Source organism: Pogona vitticeps, chromosome 5, assembly GCF_051106095.1.
Source record: "Pogona vitticeps strain Pit_001003342236 chromosome 5, PviZW2.1, whole genome shotgun sequence".
NCBI classification, from domain to species: domain Eukaryota; kingdom Metazoa; phylum Chordata; class Lepidosauria; order Squamata; family Agamidae; genus Pogona; species Pogona vitticeps.
This window is the reverse complement of record NC_135787.1, coordinates 156,500,171-156,513,308: the sequence shown is the minus strand read 5'-3', so window position 1 is coordinate 156,513,308 and position 13,138 is coordinate 156,500,171. Positions and strand designations below refer to the sequence as shown.

Here is a 13,138-nt window from a genome sequence, read left to right as displayed (position 1 = left end):
TTGTACCCTTATAGTATTTATTTATTTATTTATTTATTTCATTTATATCCCGCCCATCTGATAAATCTATACCACTCTGAGCGGCTAGTGTGTGGGATTCTTTGTATTGCTGAACTGAATGCAACTGATGCAGTGTGGGGTTACTACCCTCATATGATTACCATGTTATGCCCAACAAGGTGGAATTACAGATCAGAAAGGGACATGGTCCAAACGGAAACTGCTGAGAATTTCCATCAAGAAAATTCCCCTCGCTTGTTGAGGAGAGTATTCTTTAAAATTACCCCAAATGAAATATTGAAAGGACCTGATGATTTTTTGAGATTTCCCTTCCTGGAAACTTTTTGAAGTCTGGGGAGTTTAAAGTACAGTTTCAGAGCTCCATGATGCATCCCCTGTACATGCTAGGATTCTTGTATAATCTAGATCACTGTTACATGTTTACAATTCTGTTTGGGTTTTTTTTTTAATATACCAGGAAAGAAAGTTCCTGTGATTTTGAACTATTCAACTTATACAGGGAAGCTGCATGCACTGGAATACACAAGCATTCAAATTGAGAAGCCCAGTTTCAATCTCTGACTACCATGGACATATTTTCAGGCCACAGTGGATCTCTGATGTACTAATAACATTCATTGTCTGCAAACCTATCATAAAACATAAGGTGATAATTGTATTGGACAGAAAATCTTAAGTAGTAAATATGAAGTAAGGGGGATATAGGAGGAAGATTTTGGAGAAAATACTTCAGCAGGCTTTCTTTACTGAGGAAGAAAAAAGGTATTGGGGGGACAATTTTAAGAAACTATCACCTTCTGAGTTATAGTATCGTACCCTCCACAAAAAAGAAGAAGAAAAAGCAAAGTGTTCCCCATCGCACTTCAAGCACTCTTTGGGCTACACATTGCCCCCCCCCCCCGGTGAGCTGGGTACTAATTTTACCGACCTCGGAAAGATAGACGGATGAGTCAACCTTGAGCCGGCTACCTGGGATTGAACGCCAGGTCATAAGCACAGTTTTGGCTGCAGTACAGCAATTTAACTGTCCAGAAGTTCTAACAATAACTCCCATTGGCCACTGCCAATGAAAAGGGGTTGTGAACATTGTAATCCAGAGCATCTGGAATGGCAGCAGTCTGTGTATCTGCACCATTTAACATTACTTACTGAGATGGAGTGGAATATAAGTAAAAACAGACTAAGGAGAGCTACTTGTGTCTACAGTTATGATAGTATTATCTACGACAATATACATATTATAATAGCTATTCTGAGTCTGTTTATTGGGAGAAAGATGCCTATAAATAAAACAAATACATATTCTGCTGAATAATTCCTTTCTTAGTGTAACGTATAATAATGCTCGTCCCAAATTTATTAAGAGTGTTGTTTGTTTTCTAATCTCTCTAAAAAGAGCGGGCGTCTTTCATTTCTACATGGCAGTGCTATAGTAAGTGCAAATAACAGAATAGTCTATATTAATGTTTTCAATTTTTGTTTTGATTTTTATTTTTTTAGTTGGCAAAAACTAACTTACTCATGTACATTTCTACTTAGACATAAGTAGTACTTATCCTGAGTAGACACTCCTGTACGTGTCTAGTCAAATTCAGTAATATTTATCCTTAGTCCCCAATAAGCTTGTTTAAGACTGTAGTGTCACAGGGTATAACTGCAAGGAAATGCATATTACTTAGGAACACAAAAGCATTATAGAAATGTAATAATAGTAATGATAAGTATTTCTGAAATTATTTCAGTGAAACAAAAACAGTTGTACTTCTACGTTTTATAAATATATTAAGTTATAATTTTATTTCCTAAGTTATATATGACATTTATACATCCAAGATATGACACTCTCTCCTAAGGTAATTGATTTATTTTAGAGGTCAAGATCAGATACAGAATAAGGTGATGTGTTGTCTTCTTGGAAACTATAGCAAAGAGACAGAAGAACTTAGTATATGTGAGACTTCTTTTGCCTTCAATTAGGTCAAAAAATGCTGGACTAGAGATTCTGATTTTCACAACCTCAAGCAAGAATTCCTAAACAGGAATGTTTAAAAACAAGTCAGGTTGAAATGTTAAGAAATCTTGAGTATGCCTTCATCATTTCACAACATGGGATTTCAGTAGAGTAACCATGCAAGACTCAAGTCAGATTACTGTACATTATACAATTACTCTGGAAATACTTTGACAGAAATCCAGTTACTTAGTGCAATGTTCTACTAAAGGAGGTCTACTGAATTAGAGGGGGTTTGGTGAATCAACTCCTTCATAAATTCCATTGATTCAAAGACGCTTATTCTAGTTGCAGCTTACTATGCTAAAGTACATCACAAGGAAGCCATGTGAATAATTGGAGCTTACAAAGAAACTGACTCATCAAATCCCCACTTATTCACTGGACCTGCTAGTGCAAGTTAATATGTTATACAGCTGAATTTCTGCCTTTTGTGTTTTAAACATAGGAGTCAGTTATTGAAGTGGTATAAGATAGTACAAATGTCCTTCTCATATTAAGTTAGCATTTTTAAAGTACTTTCCTATTCCTGTCCTTGGCTCCCTAGGACTCTCTTGGGCAGCTTTAGGATTGGGAAGAGTTAGTTTATGATGTGCCATCCGGTCAGAAATGACTTATAGTGACCTTAATAGTCAAGGTAAGTGAGATATTTAAGGAGAGGCTGTACAGTTCCATACCCCCACCTCAGTCAGTTTTATGGCTGAAAGGGGATTCAGTTCCTGATCTCCAGAGCCCTAGTTCACCACTCTATGCACTACAACACACTGGGTACCAGTGTCATAAAAAATTCTGCCAGATTGCTGCCTGCAGACCCAATCCTAGCAACAATGTTTTATTTTTAAAGGCTTTCTCCTCCCCATCCCAAGACTCCGAAATGCTTCCCTAGAGCAAAAGGAAGTCCTAGTGAGCCTTGGAACTTAGAACGATGGGGACAGGAAGGTTTTAATTAAACGGTTGCAGTGCCCAATCCAAGTTATGCCTATGCAAAATTATGCAGCAGGATTTTGTCCAGTGAGGGTTCTAGCTGTTTGGACAGCTAAATGTGAATAGAGGAGCTTCTCCATGCAATCAGGGGCCCTGGTTTTTCAGGGTTCAAATCAGGTGGACTACTCTGCCTTTCACATTTAGCCCTCCAGACACAAGAGCTAGTGCTGGGCTGATCTAGCCTGGTATCTTTGTTCATGGATTAGGATTACCCTTTTGTTGAACACCTGAATAGGCCTATAATCTGTTTTAATACTGTGGTCTACATATTATTCAGACAATATATGCTATAAGATTCTGACATTTTATTCTGTTTCATAAAGAAGGAAAACTGAATCAGAAAATAAAATAAAAGAAAAATAGCAAAAATCTTTCTGAGTTTGATCTCTCAGTATTCAATAATATTGTAGATACAGTAATTAAATGTATTGTTATGTTTAAGTCCAAGATGGTTAAATTCATGGCCATTTCATATACTGCAGCTCTTGAGACCTGCCTCCCTTTGTGTAATACCTTAATAGCTGTCCTACATCACCTTTAGCAGTCAGAAGAGATAAAGCAGTTATTTTTTTAATGATAAAAGAGGACATGCTGAAGTGGAACACATGGAAACACACTTGCTGAGCAGACCGAAAAGGAGACAATAGAGCAAGAAAACTTTGAATTATCATTGAGGAAAATTTTCTCAAGAATACAATCCAATGCAAAAGCAAGGCATGAACAGAAATTAAATGTCACTGAATACTGTACCAATCATTACAAAATTTGAGTTGTTTTCATCAACATGAGAAAATAAGTAGAAAAAAATACCAGAGGGAAGACTTTTTAGAACTTGTTTGTTTAATTTTTCCTATCTGTTAAAAAGGTGGTCTGCAGCGGTATCATAAGAAACAACCTGGGAGTTGCTGGACTACGGAGAAATCTCTGTAAACACATTAATGATTTACATTATTCTTTCTTCTCCAGAAATTCATATACCATTTTCCCTTCCCAAAAAGTCCCAGCTGTTTTTGTAATCCACTGTTAAGAATTCTGTATTAAATTAACATCCCAAGATACACAAACTATGGCTTTCATTTTTAAACTGAGAAATCTATACCCTAAGCTGAGAGCCTGATGAATCAACAGATGGGCAAGAACACAAGGTACAGTATGTGATTATAAAAACAAAAATAACTGTGGAAATGAAGGTTACAAGCAGAATCACATTGTATTTGTTTCTATTCTTGTTAAGGAGCCATTAAAAGTTTTATACTGTAATCACTGGTGTAGGTATGATAAGCATTTAGGAAATGACAGTTAACCAATTTTATTTTCCTGTTAGGAAATTTTCTTATAATACAAATAAATAAGGTAAAATATTACAAGAAATGACACAGTCATCCACAGTACCTATAAGAACTGTACTATACACCTTTAGTCTGGGGCTTATAGTTGGCTGTACATATACATCAGAAGACTAGTGAAGCCCATTTTATACCATGCTTTTTAGAAGGGATATGTTATCTCATCATTGCTATCCCATATTTGAATTCTGAATCTTTGCATTTGTCACTTTTGTTAGCCCGCAAACTTCTGTGGTGTTCAAATAAGCAAGGCAAAGTTTAGGTGAGGTTTACAACCTTTCATTTTCAGAGTCATTTACCTCTCCTTTGTGTTTTTCAAAAAAGTCTTCATTCTCCTGAATTTCCTCTTCCTCCTCATCACCAAATGTTTGCTCTTGCATGCTCATAAACGTGAGTGACCTGGCAGCAACCTGTGCTGCTAGACCTGCTGTGAAACTGAAATCTGTTGATCTATGGAACTCAGCCACCCTTTGTTTAAGGGAAGAATGTAACACATTTTTCTCAGGTGACTCCACAACAGTCACACCATCCCCATCAGCAGGCTCACATTCTTCACGTTCACCATTGCACTGGTAACATGTTCTTTTTTCAACCTCTGGAGAGTCACCATTAGCATCAATGTCAGTTTTGCTTGCTCCATCGGATAAGTACTCCGTCCTACCTTTCCCTTCGTCCGTGGCTTCTACTTTTGGGTTAGAGACAGTTTCTTCCAAGGGATGGTTTCTGCTGTAGTCCTGTTTTTCTATGTCTGAATTATTAGGCAATCCCAAATTATTTATGGATCCTTCTGGCTCTGGAGAAAGCAAAGGTTTCACTGCAGCTGAGAGGCAAAAATGAAATGATTACTCAAAATAATCTACTACATAATAACTTTGCTTTAAAGTTAAGCTAATTAAACTGATGACCGTGTTATAGAAGTTGTATGAATGTTAGTGTGAAAATACAAAACACACATTTCTTACAGCAGATGCTGGATATACTAAGTAACAGCCATTACACAAACTAAAGGCACCTTTCTCAAGCATGAAGAGGAATATAAAGAAAATGCTGGAGTATTCCTACATACGCAATGAGCATGAAATTACTTACTCTACTGTCATTTCAACTAGATAGTTACCTGATCTGGTTAAGATGGCAGGCAGATGACAGTAACCTCTCATAGTCTATTTGTTCATTAATTTATTAAGTGCAATAAACCATAGAGTTTCCCTTATGTACAAAGCCTGACTCTTGTTTCAAAACTATGGCTGAAATCCTGTTGCTGTAATCATGCCTGCAGAACAGTGATGCCACTAATTTGGAGATTTTGGGTAATTAAAGACTTCACCTCTCCCATAGCTTGTCTAATTTGTGAATACAGTGGTGCCTCGCTAGACAGTTACCCCGCATGACAGTTTTTTCGCTAGACATTGACTTTTGCGATCGCTATAGCGATTCACAAAACAGTGATTCCTATGGGGGGAATTTCGCTGGACAATGTTTGGTCCCTGCTTCGCAAACCAATTTCTGCTAGACGACGATTTTAACAGCTTCCTCCACGCTCTGCAAAACAGGTGTTTTCGGGACTTAAGCTTTGCAAGACAGTGATTTAAACAGCTGATTGGCGGTTCGCAAAGCGGCTTTCCTATGGCCGATCTTCACTAGACGACGATTCTTCCCCATTGGAACACATTAAACAGGTTTCAATGCATCCCAATGGGGAAATGCTTTTCACTAGACAATGATTTCGCTAATCAATTATAGAAGAACAGAATGAGACTGTTTGTACCACATTCAAACCATAGAAAATTACTTATTCTCACTTTCTAAGAATAACTATACCAGCATGCTGAAGTAGTTTATAATTCACGGTAAGCATAATCCTCCCATTGCTCAACTGATGATGGATTCAATACATTAATATATTCATTCTTAAAAATAATTTTCCAAGCTCTGAAATCTGCCCTCACCTTGTGTTATATGTACAAGCATGGTTAGTACTATCTGGAATAAAGATTGGAAGAGAAGCTCCACCCTACACCGCACTCACTCTCCAACATAACATGGAGTGCTCCATGGTATTGCTAATGATAATAAAAAATTTAAATCAGCTGCATACAGATTTCATGAAATTAATAATATTAATAATAATGCTTACCATGGTCACTAAATAAGAGTTGCTTCCACTTTTGTCTCTCTGCCTCTGAAGCTTTAAATCCTAAAACAGACTTCAGTTCCTGCAGCACTCTCTTGGATTCCTCTCTTTCATGTTTTTGTCTCTCTCTGTCTTCCAGGGAAAAGTAATAAAAATCATCTCTCTTACACTCGCTGTCAACATCTTTATCATCAACATATGCTTCAAGTTCCTGAGGAAAAAGCCAACAAACATCTCGTTTGACTTACACATTAATCAGTTTCTATTCAATACCAATAATGCAGATCCCCATTTTTTTTACATTGGAAGATTAAGATCCCAAGGTCAGTTAAAAGGTAAAAAATATAAATTCTGAAATTATTCAGTGGATTTTGAATAAGTTTATTTATTCAAATGTATTTACACCAGTTACACAATTTATTTTGTTTCATAAATTTACAATACAGACAAATGTAGTCAAGAGAAGTTGCTGTAGAAGCTAAGATATTTGAATTAACACAAGTCTCATCAACAGCACATAAAAGTACTAAATCAAAAGATGCAACTATTAGGCAGTGTTATTTGCTAATCCAAATATCTCAGCTTCCCTTTCTCCAGGAGCAATGCATATTGAAACTATGCAATGAAGTGTCAAGAAATAACTGCATTGGAAGTGATTATTAGAGTTGAACTAAGAGCAACATTAGAAGTATGTTATGTAAGAACATAGCAATTCCGTATGTTTAATCTGGGCGGGATCTAATAGTACTATCCACATGAAAAATTATGTTCACACACCTTGCACAAGACTACTGTTCCAGAAAAAAAAATGAAGTTAGTTCCAATTATATACTTGTGCAAGCTGAAACAGAAAAGCAGAAGTGGCCATTCTGTGAGTTCTTATGCAAGCACTGGTGGAAAAAGACTGCTCTTTTCTATCAGTCATAGTTTCCTACATCTAATGTCTCCATACAACAGTTATGAATACCATAATTACCAACAAATGAGGGGATGGCATATTGTGCTGTTTGGTCATGTTATGTGGGAAATGCCCCTAAAAATGAAAGCTGGAGTTAGCTGTTGAACAGACTCAGAATAACATTTGTAGAACACTGAATGGGGTTTCTTTTTTCTTTCTGATCCCCTAAACATCCTAGAGAATCTACAATCTTTTCTGTATTACTACATGAACACAAAGTTATTCCTTAAAGTGAAAGCCGAAACATGCCTTGAGTAGTGCATGTGGACAATAGGTAACTTATATATAAATTAATCAAACAAACAACATGCTGGATACTCAGTTGGTATATGAACAAATGAGTAGGCAAGTGAACTAAGGGTGGGGAGAGAAAATGTAATAAGCTGACACTACAAAGTTTGAAAAGGGTAACCTTTCAGATAATTCCTCCTGGAGTCCACTGGGAATCCAGCTGTATGTTCAGAAAAAAGATTATGGCATAGTCCTCTTTGACTACATTACTTCAATTCAACAATGAAAGTTCCCTTCACTTAGAAAATGTGGTTATCAAGAAGAAAGCTCTGTTATGATATTTCTAGGACTAGGGCAATTTCTCAAAGAACTTTGTTCCCTGGAAAATATTTCCTTGAACGAAAGAAACAAATTTGAGGTCATATTTCATATAATTCTCCCACGAAATCCCAGAATATTTGAATGTTTGGTTTTAAACAATAAAACAAGCTATGTCTCTGTCTACATATTGATTGATTTAAAACAACACAAGACATTAAATGCTGTACAATTCTATCAAGTTAACGGCAGTTTTCTCCAAGAAGTAATGGATTGTAGCCCATGTCAGATACCTTTGGAAGTATTGTACATTGTGATGCTTAAAGCTATACAAAACATGCTTTTTCAAGATACACCATCTTGTCGTCCTATATGAGTACTGGAGAATCTAATGATTATCATTTTTCTACATTATCAAATAAAATGGCTTTTTAGAGAAAGATGTTGCTGGAGTCTTGTATATGAAAATCTGTGTATGACTGTGTCATAATGCATAATCCAAATATTACACTATTAGAGCTGGATAAAAATTCTTACCTGCTCTTCAGGAATAGGATCTTTGTCCTCTATGTGAACAGTTGGCTGTAGTAAAGGTAAAGTGCATTGCTTATTCTCACCTGATGGTTCAGGTTTATCTAGAGACAGGGAGAAATAAAAACCAAACAAAGCAGGAATTAGCATAATATTAACACATTTCCTAATATTTTATAAGTTGACCCACTGATCAAATCTTGTTCAGGGTCAAATAATACCTGCACCTGCAGTTGAATTATCATTGTTTTCAAAATGCTCAGGATTATAACCCACTAATTAGGTTTTCAATTTACCATGGTTGGAAGTTGATTTAAAATCCTGACTAATTCTAAAGCTGGTAACTTTAGTTCCCAAAATTGATAAATTTGCCCTTTTAAAAAGATTTGTGCATGGTCTCCCCCACCCCACCCTAAATTAGAGCCCAGATCCTGCAAAAGGAGCCCAAAGCAGGGGGAGGGAGCAACACGTGGTCCACAGAATGCATGATTCCCATCCCTGTCCTATAGGAATGTGGACACACACAGAAGATTGCTCTATGTTTGCCAAGATATCCAATGAGAATTAAAGTTTCAGAAACTGTAAAGCAACATACCCTTTTTATCCAGACTTCTTCGAACCATTTTTTCCACCTGAGATACAGCCTCCTCCCAGCAGCTGTTGCTAGCCTGCATGTGAGGCTGAATTATTTTTAGTTTTTTTTCAACAACCTGATATGCCTCTGTACTTAGTTCTTGGTTTTCTTTGGAGCTAACCAGCTTTTCAAGTTCATCCTCCAGAATTATTACTCTGAATAATAAAAACAAACAAACAAAATCCCCTCAAACAAATATCTCATTAGCACTTGAATCACACATTTTGCAAATCTCTTGTTATCTCTGCCAGTTTTAAAATCTGTAATTCAAATTTACCATTTTCCCCAAAATAAGACCTAACCTGAAAATAAGCCTTAGTATGATTTTTCAGGATACTCGTAATATAAGCCCTACCCCAAAAATAAGGCCCAGTTAAGTGAAACCCTGCCCTCCACCATTGTGCAGCATTGTGCAGCAACCAGAAGATAACATCACTGTATTTGAATAAATGTAGATTGTTGTACATGATGGGGGGGGAATCCCCTGAAAATAAGCCCTAATGCATTTTTGGAGCAAAATTTAATATAAGACTGTCTTATTTTTGGGAAAACACGATACTTACTTTTTCTTGCTCCACCTTGGGAAATACCTTAGATTAGTGGTCCCCAACCTTTTCCAAACCGCAGACTGGTTGGGGGTGGAGTCCATGCGTGGGGCACCCCCACACTCACGGGTGGGCGGGGTGTGCTTGCTTGCGCATGCGTGGGTGGGGAGTGCTCATGTGCATGCACGGATTGGCGGGGAGCGCTCGTGGCAGGGCACCTGTGCGCGCATGCCAGTGGATGTGCAGGGAGTGTGGGGCGGGTGGGTGGGAGATCTGTCTCCGGGGCCCAGCCCTGCCATGGCCACGGCCCAGTACCAGGCCACAGACCGGGGGTTGGGGACCCTGCCTTAGAGAACATCAGTTTCATTTTGCAGTTTTCTTAAAATATCTGAATAATTGCTCCAGTGCTCCTGTAAGAACCAGTTTTGGACCCAGAGCTTGTTTGTTTTAAGAGAGGGCAAATTCCTATAGAAAGCCCCCACTGGTGGAACACAGCCTATTTTCTTGCTTTTGCCTTTTGGACCAAATCCACAGATCCATGCAGGGGAGGAAGGAAAGACAGCTGAAGGATACTTCTAATCTCCTTAAAAGGGACAAGCAGACAAGCACCTGGGGGCTCTAGGGTTTGGCACTGGGACCCAACGTGGACAGGACCCTCAGCAGATAGTTGAACAATGCCAATCCATGATAATAATATGTACCTAGAAACAGGTATTAATTAACCTACACATGGATGAACATGGGCATGTTACCAAGAGGAAGCTAGCTGCTTAGACTAGAAAGAGAAAACACACTGCAAAGGAACCCGTCTGTGCATCAACAAAATCCACAGGGTCCTGCTAATTAAACCCTCATTGCATTGGGAATAAAATCTATCTCGTTAATGAGAACCGATGTGCAATTCAATTGGTAAATGAAACTAACATTACAAATGTGGGCATTGAGCATATTCAATTGTTTCTAAGGCTTCATATTAAATAAAGGAACAGGATATTTAGAAATCACAAAATCAATCTGTTTCTGTTTTTTATTGTTCAGGGGAAGAGACATACAATTGTGCCTCACATTATATTTGCTTTCTTCAACTGACATCATTGCATCTGGTGGCATCATTGGACCAATTCTGAAAGCAGTGGTTTATTACAAAGGAAATAACCTGCAGTGAACTTTGTGCTTCTGCAATGTTGGCTCCCATCACTTCTTCTGGTTCAACCATAAGGAGATTAGAAGCCTCTGCTTTCCTTTTATGTTCACTGCAATTTAGTTTAGAGCTTGGACAGATTTCCGTGGTGATGCTTAACAGCTTCCTTATCCATGATTTGAAGTTGGGTTAAGATTAGCCACAGTTAAGATCAATCACTCTTTGGTTGGTTCAGATGTAAACACACACACGCACACACACACAGAGAGAGAGAGAAGCAAACGCTTCTGATCTCTCAGGTGCACTAGTCTGAAAGCCCATTCCAATCATGAGCCTTGTGGCACAGTGGTTACACTGCTGTACTGCAGCCAAAACTGTGAAGATTCTCAGTCATCCAGGAGAGGGTATCTGGAAATTGAGTAATGGCAACTGGACTTCTTTCTTATTAAGTTGAAATGTTTTGCTACTCATCCAAGTAGCTTCTTCAGTCTGAGGAGAGTTTGTGGGAGGCCCCTGATATATCCTCCACATTGGTTTCACTTCCCTCTAGTCTAAATAAGCTTCTTAGATGGACAAAGGAGGGCGAGTAAAAATCCCACTTCTGCAGCTAAAACTGTGCTCACGACCCGGGCTTCAATCCCAGGTATCCAGCTCAATGTAGACTCAGCCTTCTATCTTCAAAGGTCAGTAGAATGAGTACCCAGCTGGGGGGGGGGCAATGCATAGCCTGCATAATTAACTTGTAAACCACCCAGAGAGTGCTTTAAGTGCTATGGGGTGGTATATAGGCAGCACACTTTGCTTTGCTTTTTTATGAGAAAGCACTGCAAATCCCACAATTTATTGTGATACCTGATTTTGTTCCTTCTGTCTTAAGCTGTAAAGACAGCCATCTTGCATTATCTATGTTATCTATATTCCAGAAACCAGCCAAACAGGTGAAATTATTTTCAATTACGTAATCCAATAACAAACACTGACATCCTGGGCATCAGTAAACTAAAATGGATGGGAATGCGCAAATTCAATTCAGATGGTTATCATATCTAGTATTGTGGGCAAAAATCCCGTAGAAGAAATGGAGTAGCCCTCATAGTCAACGAAAGAGTGGGAAAAACTGTACTGGGATACAATCTCAAAAATGATAGAATGATTTCAATACGAATCCAAGGCAGATAAAAGGAACAACAGGGAAGTTTGGCCTTGGAGTTCAAAGCGAAGCAGGGCAAAGGCTAATAGAGTCAAGAGAAAAAGTTGGTCATCACAAACACTCTTTTCCAACAACACAAGAGGCAACTTTACACATGGACATCATCAGATGGGCAATACCAAAATCAGACTGATTATGTTCTCTTCAACCAAAGATGGAGAAGCTCTATACAGTCAGCAAAAGCAAGACCAGGAGCTGACTGTGGGTCTGACCATCCCCTTCTTATAGCAAAACTCAAGCTTAAACTGAAGAAAGTAGGAAAAACCACTGGGCTACTCAGGTATAATCTAAAACAAATCCCTTATGGATACACAATGGAAGTGAAGAACATATTTAAGGAACTAGATTTGGTGGACATAGTGCCTGAGGAACTATGGATGGAGGCTCGTAATATTGTACAGGAGACAACGACAAAAACCATCCCAAAGAAAAGGAAATGCAAGAAAGCAAAGTGGCTGTCCAACGAAGCTTACAAATAGCAGAGAAGAGGAAACAAAATGCAAGGGATATAAAACTCAATGCAGACTTCCAAATAGCAAGGAGAGACAATAGGGGCTTCTTAAATGAACAGTACAAAGATACAGAGGAAAATAATAGAAAGGGAAAAACCAGAGATCTGTTCAAGAAAATTGGAGCTATCAAAGGAACATTTTGTGCAAAGATGGACATGATAAAGAAAAAAATGGTAGGGACCTAACAGAAGCAGAAGACATCAAGAAGAGGTGGCAAGAATACACACAGGAATTATACCAGAAAGATCTGGATGTCCCGGACAACCCAGATAGTGTGATTGCTGACCTTGAGCCAGACATCGTGGAGAGTGAAGTCAAGTGGGCCTTAGAAAGCATGGCTAACAACAAGGCCAGTGGAGGTGATGGCATACCAGCTGAACTACTTAAAATCTTAAAAGATTATGATGTTTACTACACTCAAAATGCCAGCAAGTTTGGAAAATTCAGCAGTGGCCAGAGGATTGGAAAGGATCAGTCTACATCCCAATCCCAAAGAAGGGCAGTGCCAAAGAATGCTCCAACTACCGTACAATTGCACTCATTTCACATGCTAGCAAGGCTA

The 13,138-nt window shown here is 38.3% G+C and overlaps 2 protein-coding genes across 9 annotated transcripts in view; one reads left to right on the top strand and one right to left on the bottom strand.

Annotated features, from left to right (window-relative positions):
• LOC110091535 (uncharacterized) overlaps positions 1-3,385 on the top strand; it is a 39,021-nt gene extending 35,636 nt beyond the window's left edge. Inside the window, exon 19 of the mRNA XM_020815693.3 lies at positions 479-3,385. Coding sequence (XP_020671352.3) covers positions 479-560 — 82 coding nt within the window. The 3' untranslated portion in view covers positions 561-3,385. The remainder of the gene's footprint in view (positions 1-478) is intronic.
• A 185-nt stretch (positions 3,386-3,570) lies between these two features.
• Positions 3,571-13,138, bottom strand: part of VEZT (vezatin, adherens junctions transmembrane protein) — a 37,545-nt gene continuing 27,977 nt past the window's right edge. For 7 of the 8 annotated variants that reach the window (XM_020815657.3, XM_020815663.3, XM_020815669.3 and 4 more), the window contains exons 9-12: positions 9,130-9,323; positions 8,541-8,638; positions 6,500-6,707; positions 3,571-5,182 (exon numbers count right to left, since the gene is read on the bottom strand). In XM_020815657.3, coding sequence (XP_020671316.3) covers positions 4,632-5,182; positions 6,500-6,707; positions 8,541-8,638; positions 9,130-9,323 — 1,051 coding nt within the window. In that variant the 3' untranslated portion in view covers positions 3,571-4,631. The remainder of the gene's footprint in view (positions 5,183-6,499; positions 6,708-8,540; positions 8,639-9,129; positions 9,324-13,138) is intronic. The other variant, XM_073000265.2, reaches the window with a different exon arrangement.